This window comes from Populus euphratica, unplaced genomic scaffold, assembly GCF_000495115.2.
Source record: "Populus euphratica unplaced genomic scaffold, PopEup_1.0 scaffold1105.1, whole genome shotgun sequence".
Classification (NCBI taxonomy): domain Eukaryota; kingdom Viridiplantae; phylum Streptophyta; class Magnoliopsida; order Malpighiales; family Salicaceae; genus Populus; species Populus euphratica.
In genome coordinates, this window is record NW_011500961.1 from 39,581 (window position 1) to 46,079 (window position 6,499).

At 33.3% G+C, this 6,499-nt stretch overlaps 1 protein-coding gene across 1 annotated transcript; it reads left to right on the forward strand.

The window, feature by feature from the left end:
- The first annotated feature begins 1,102 nt into the window (after positions 1–1,102).
- On the forward strand, positions 1,103–5,264 carry LOC105116928 (probable lactoylglutathione lyase, chloroplast). The gene is made up of 9 exons (XM_011014438.1): positions 1,103–1,407; positions 1,587–1,785; positions 1,893–2,017; positions 2,228–2,292; positions 2,578–2,790; positions 2,881–2,928; positions 3,944–4,051; positions 4,222–4,362; positions 5,050–5,264. The coding sequence occupies exons 1-9, from the start codon at positions 1,287–1,289 to the stop codon at positions 5,089–5,091; spliced, it is 1,062 nt and encodes a 353-aa protein (XP_011012740.1). The 5' UTR covers positions 1,103–1,286; the 3' UTR covers positions 5,092–5,264.
- The last annotated feature ends 1,235 nt before the right edge of the window (positions 5,265–6,499 follow it).

Sequence of the window (6,499 nt, forward strand, 5' to 3'; positions counted from 1 at the left end):
TAATATAAAACTTTAATAAAAATACACTTTTAAGTATTAATCACTAGAATAAATAAGGAATCTTTGTAAGAACATGGATTGTAAAACATTAAAAGAATAATTGTTATATTTCAAAATTATATTGTTGTTTATTAAAGATCTTATAGAACTTAGAAACTCTAAAAAATAAGCTATTGATTGTACTTGTATCATTAGAAAAAAAATAATTTCATGTAAGAATTTCAAATGTCAAAAGGCAACAACTAGAAAAAGCCATACAAAAATTAATATAGAAAAATAGATTTGAAAACTTTTAATAAAATCTTAATTTGATTCAATAATTAGATATATAGTTATGTTTATTAACGTGAAACCAGGAAGTATATAACATTACACTAAAATCTAAATTTAACTGTTAAATTCTTATATGAATCATGAATATTCAGAAAATAATAATTAGTTATCCCTTTAATGTAAAAACTTCTATATTAAATCTTTGTGTTTTTATATCTATTATTAAATCAAGGTCACATAGAACCATTTTGTTTTTTTCTTTTTGTTTTTAAAAATTTTAAAATCCTATTTATTGTTTTTTGAAAAACATAAAAAAACCAATAATCATTATCAAAAACAATCAGAACCAGATACAGTGGTTTTCAAAAACTGTGATAATGGCCTTTGTTTTTGCTTTGTTGCAACAATTTGTTTTGATTTTTTCCCCAACAATATAAAATCAAAAACAGAAAATAAATAATACCAAATGACCTTATAATCTTTCGTTTAGCTTTCCATTACATTTAAAAAAAGAAAAAAGAAAAAAGGAAAACCGAATTCTATCTCTCTATAAACAAAAATAGAAAAATGCATTTTGAAAGGAATATTTGAAAAAATCGAACAGTCAGCATGGTCAATGGACTAATCTATGATTTTTTCTTTAAAGGACTAAATTAAAACAGAAGTAAGAACTTGGACTAGAAAATAATAATCTGCTAATGAACGGGACTTGAACTGGGTAGTGAGCTTGTGAATATCGCCGTCCATTCCATCCAACACAGCACAGGACAAGAGACAGAGCCTCACTCCTCACGAATCTTATAAAAAAAACCCCAGCTCCTTAGCACAAAATAATATAAAATAAATAAAACCACTTTTTAACTTTTATTCCTCCTATTCGCTGCTTGCCACAAACCCGTCTCTCTCCCCCTCAGCACATAATAAGGGTAGTTGATAATAGAAGAAGAAGAAGAAGAAGAAGATATATCTGAGAGATTTTGTTATTCAAATAGTAAAAATAAGAAATTAATTAAATGGTGAGGATAATGCCTATGGTGTCCTCCACAATTAGACCATCATCCTACCTGACCTGTTCTTCATTCATGTTCTGTAATACTTGTGCCCCTTCTCGCAGATTCGCTTATCTTGCTACCGGTAACTATACTCTTCTTTTCTTTCTTGAATTTGATTGATAATTTTTTTTAGTAATTTGAATTAATCGAATTCATAATTGAATTAAATTTACATTTCTGTAGATTTTATAGTGATAATATTGAAAGCTAGGGCTTTGTTTCCTTGCTTAATTTGTGCATTGGTATGTAATGGTGATGCAGCTGTTCCGCAATCACATTTCTTCGGTTTGAAAGCTTCGTCTGAGATTTGGAGAGGAGAGAGTAGAACCATTGCAACTGGAAATATGGCACAAGCAAGCACAGCTGCTACTCAAGAAAGTTTGTTGGAGTGGGTAAAAAAGGACAAGCGTAGAATGCTACATGTTGTTTATCGTGTTGGGGATTTGGACAGGACTATAAAGTATGTATTGTGTTTTATCTCGTCTCTATGTTTTTGCTTATAGGAAATTGTTAATGTGCAAGCCTCAAGGTCGAGCCAAAATGAAAAACCTGTGCTGCTGAATGCAGGTTCTACACTGAGTGTCTGGGGATGAAGCTGCTGAGGAAACGTGATATACCTGAGGAGAGATATACAAATGCCTTTCTTGGATATGGACCGGAAGACTCCCACTTCGTCATAGAACTCACTTACAGTAAGTGAACAGACTACCACTCCATTCAGTTTTGTCAACCTTTTCTAATATCTGAAACTGTGAGGTTATGATTTAGCTTTCCTAATTTACACCATAATGTAAAATTGTTGCAATGTGATTTGTTGTTTTATAAACTTGATACTAGATGTCTCTGGATTTTTTTTATTTTTATTTTGTGGGTGCTTATTTTTAGTTGTTTAACGCTGCCAGATTATGGAGTTGACAGCTATGATATTGGAGCTGGATTTGGACATTTCGGCATAGCAGTTGAGGACGTAATTTCCTGTATCTGAACTTTCATTTTTATTTTTATCATTATTCTTGAAACTGCTGTGAAATTAAAATGTCAGGGCTATTTGGACCTAGCTATTCTTTAGTTTTTTGTTTTATATATATATATATATATTTATATATTATTATTATTATTATTATTATTATTATTATTATCGAACTTTGTGAGGAAACATTTTATATCATAAAAATATCTATAAGCGCTACTAATGATGTTCTGATGAATCCCGAAAAAAATTGAACTAGGTTTTGTGTGCTCTTTTGATTAGGTTGCCAAGACTGTTGAACTCATAAAGGTCAAGGGTGGCAAAGTGAATAGAGAACCCGGTCCTGTTAAAGGTGGCAGTACAGTAATTGCTTTTATTGAAGATCCTGATGGTTATAAATTTGAACTGTTGGAAAGGGGACCTACCCCTGAGCCACTCTGTCAGGTCATGCTTCGTGTTGGTGATCTTGATCGTTCTATAAATTTTTACGAGAAGGTGAGTTATTCTGGCCTGATCAAGCAACTATTTGCATAGTGATTATTTCATGTTAATAGTGATAAATCTGCAACTTGTTTCATGATATAGGCTTTTGGCATGAAGCTTCTCCGCAAACGAGATAATCCAGAATACAAGGTAACTTGGCCTCTTTTTGCCTAGTGCATGTCATTCACCATTTCATATCTTGTTTATACTCCATCATAAATTAGTTTCTTAGGATCAATAATTAGATCTGATTAGTTGGTGTCCTTTTTTTTTTTCCTGAAAGGTAACATGGAAGAGAACAGTAACTTTACCTAACTTATGGGTTAGAGAGGATATAGGGTAAAAACAAAACATTTCATCATGGCAGGAGAACACTCCCCAAGAGACAAGAAGATTATTTTCATAGCTTTCATGGGGCAGAACCCATGGTGGGCTGCAACAAGTTACTGTTTTTATTCTACTTTATTGTTGTCTCCAAACTTTTCTATAAAATAGTGGTCTCTTTCATTATAAAGAAATTTCTGCAATTGGTGACTTGATTCCTATTGAAGTCAGAACTCAAAAGTGGAGTTTCTGGCAAGATAATCAATCACTTCATTTTACCAGTAGTTGTGTTGTGAGGTCCCATACAAACATTTTTATAAGTCTGTAATATTTTTGGATAGAAATTTCTCATCCTTTATTGGGGGGAGTTTGTGAGGTGTCAAAAGTGAGAGTAAAACAAATCATCTGTCGGTGCCTAAGTTTTCTACTAAGTTCAAGTCTTCTATGGGGAGGTCTACATGAAAATGTCATGTTGGAGAAAAATTTGATAGGGATTTTGGTTCAACAGCAAGAACTTAAGGTTTTACTTGTTGCTTGATTCTCTTGCCTGCATTGTTTCTTTGGATCATATTCCAAACCTTTCTCACATTCATGACAAATTTCCATTACAGCTTGATTTATGTATCTTTGAATTGATTCTTCGGATCAAATTCCAAACCTTTCTCACATTCATGACAAATTTCCATTACAACTTGATTTATGTATCTTTGAATTGAGTGTCTACAGTACTTGCATTTCTAGATCAATTGATTTGATAATTTAAAAAAAAATTCTGTACACATCCTTTGTTTGACATCTAATTTATTATTTAAACTGACAATCTTGTGTCCGCTACTGTCAGTACACAATAGCCATGATGGGTTATGGGTCTGAAGATAAAAGCTGTGTGCTGGAGTTGACGTACAACTATGGGGTCACTGAATATGACAAAGGAAATGCGTATGCTCAGGTGGACTTTTTTTCTTGTGCATGGTGGAATTTGTTTCAGTGTTCTCAAAATACCATGGTTGCTTATGTGCCTTTGTTTCTTGATGAATTTAGTGGTACTTCATGAGAATGATGGATTGCTTTTTCATTGAATAGTCTGGGATCTGATTTTTTTCTTTTTCATTGTGAAAGATTGCGATAGGCACAGATGATGTCTATAGAACTGCAGAAGCAGTTGAAATTTTTGGTGGAAAAGTTACCCGACAGCCTGGACCATTACCTGGTATCAACACCAAGATCACTGCTTGCTTGGATCCAGATGGTTGGAAGACGGTATGATTTCAATTTTTTTTTCCCTTTATGTTTCTGCCTGATGACATTTTTTGCTATCGAAGCAGTAATGTCAGAACAAACTGTAATTACATTGAATGATTTTATTTTCTATTTTTTGTTAAATCTTTGACAGTACTGCTGCATGATCTATTGAACATGTTTCATGAACATATTATGCTATAGGTGTATCACTTGGCTCACTTACATGCACTAACTTCTTTATGAAGAGGATGTGCCTGTGCAAGACATGACTGCTAGAGTTTGCTTGATATGAATGGTATAGGACCAGATAGCCAGATCCCTGCCAGGATGAAAGGTTGTTCAAATCTGACCGATGTTGTTGTCTGGTTTCCCTCTTTCAATTTTTGAAACACTGGCTATGTGCCTGCGAGGCATTGTTCAACATGAGCCTAGGATGACATCTTAATAATTAGAGGGTTTGTTCTGAGGTTTGATTGACAAAAGAACTTACTAAACTTGGTTGGTCTTTGCAATTTGAAGATGTGAAACTTGCTTGTATTTCACCGGTTATCATGTGTATAACTGCATATTCAATTGTAAATCCTATCTTTGAAAGTAAAATTTTCTATGTTATTAATCTGGCTGTCCATCATAAGGAATATTTTAAGGAACCCTGTGCATCTGTATTGTTCGCTTGGTTTTACAGTTATTTATTTTCTTTTGCAGGTTTTTGTAGATAACATTGACTTTCTCAAGGAATTGGAGTGAGTCTGAGGACAGCATCAATATGTAATGCCCGCTTCTAATCTTGTGTCAAAACATCTGTCCAAATTTGTCTCATGTGAGATGGTGATCAAGTAGCATTTTGTAGATAAAACTAAAGTTTATTTCATGGGAATCAAAGTAATAAACTTATTGGTGGTAGCTCTGCATTAGCTTTCCCCATTTTGTAGATAAAACTAAAGTCTCTTTCCTAATTTGGTAGCTTTGCATTAGCTTTCCCCGTTCGAAAAGTCAAGTTCTGTAAGCATCCGCAGAATACCTAAAAGATGTGTATTGTAACAAGCCATTTCTGAGCTGTTGTCATTCTCAAGATTTTCTGTTGGTAGAAGTTTTTACTAAATTTAGCAGATTGTTGCAGTGTTTTTGAAGTTATAATCCTTTACGTCATAATTGAACTCTTTTTTTCCCCTCTTCTAAGAGTAGTGAATAAGTGGTTACGATGCTCACCAAATTTCAAATTCGTACTCCTGCAAAGGGTTGGGCAAGTCACCTCATCCATCTCGCTGAAGAGTTTGAGCTCGAGCTGTGGCAATGTAGCCTTTAGTTGGTGGTAATTACACCTCATGTGCCCTCAATTCATGGAGATGTGGTGGGAGTTGTGGATGCAATATTATAATTCTCAAATGTGGATAATGCAAACTTTTGAAATGACCAATGAATTGTGTTCTAATTGGATCATACGAAATTTTGATATAGCTAGTGATATCTGGATTTTGGAATACGACGTGCGCGCGGCAGACACATGAAATGGAATATTGTTTGGCTTTCCCAGGATCCAGGTCTTTGGAAGGAAAAGGAGGAAAAAAGTTGCTGGGTAATAGATGCGAGTCATGTGACGCTTTATAGTTGCCCGAATGATCGGAGCTCAACTATTTAAATCCTTCCAATTCTTTTATCAACCGAATGCATGGTCAAACAAGCAAATCCAATGTTAAATTCCCAAATGATTGTGGTTGAAGGAAACAAGTTTTTAATAAAACTATTTCTTCTCTTTTCAGCAATAAAAGTATCATGGAGTTGGTTTGTAACTCAATCAAAACTAAATTTCCCCTCCAAATCTAAACTGAAATTGATAATGTTTTATAATCCAAAGTGTTCTTTAGCAGTAGAATTATAGGTTAATCACATGTTCTAGTAAGATAATATATTCTCTATGATTTATCAAACTTGTAACTCATTGTAGAAAACCTATAACCTGCAAAACAATCTTCTTTAGAAGGATATGAGGACCTTTAGATGATAAAATCAGTAATCTTTATATAAATGATCACCATAAATAAGAGAATAAACATTTATTTTTAAGAACAAGAATATTTGTTCTTAGTTTTAATGTGATAAAAGCTTTGAAATTCAGAAGGTATTTTTATAGAGAATAAAGATTATGAACCCTTTA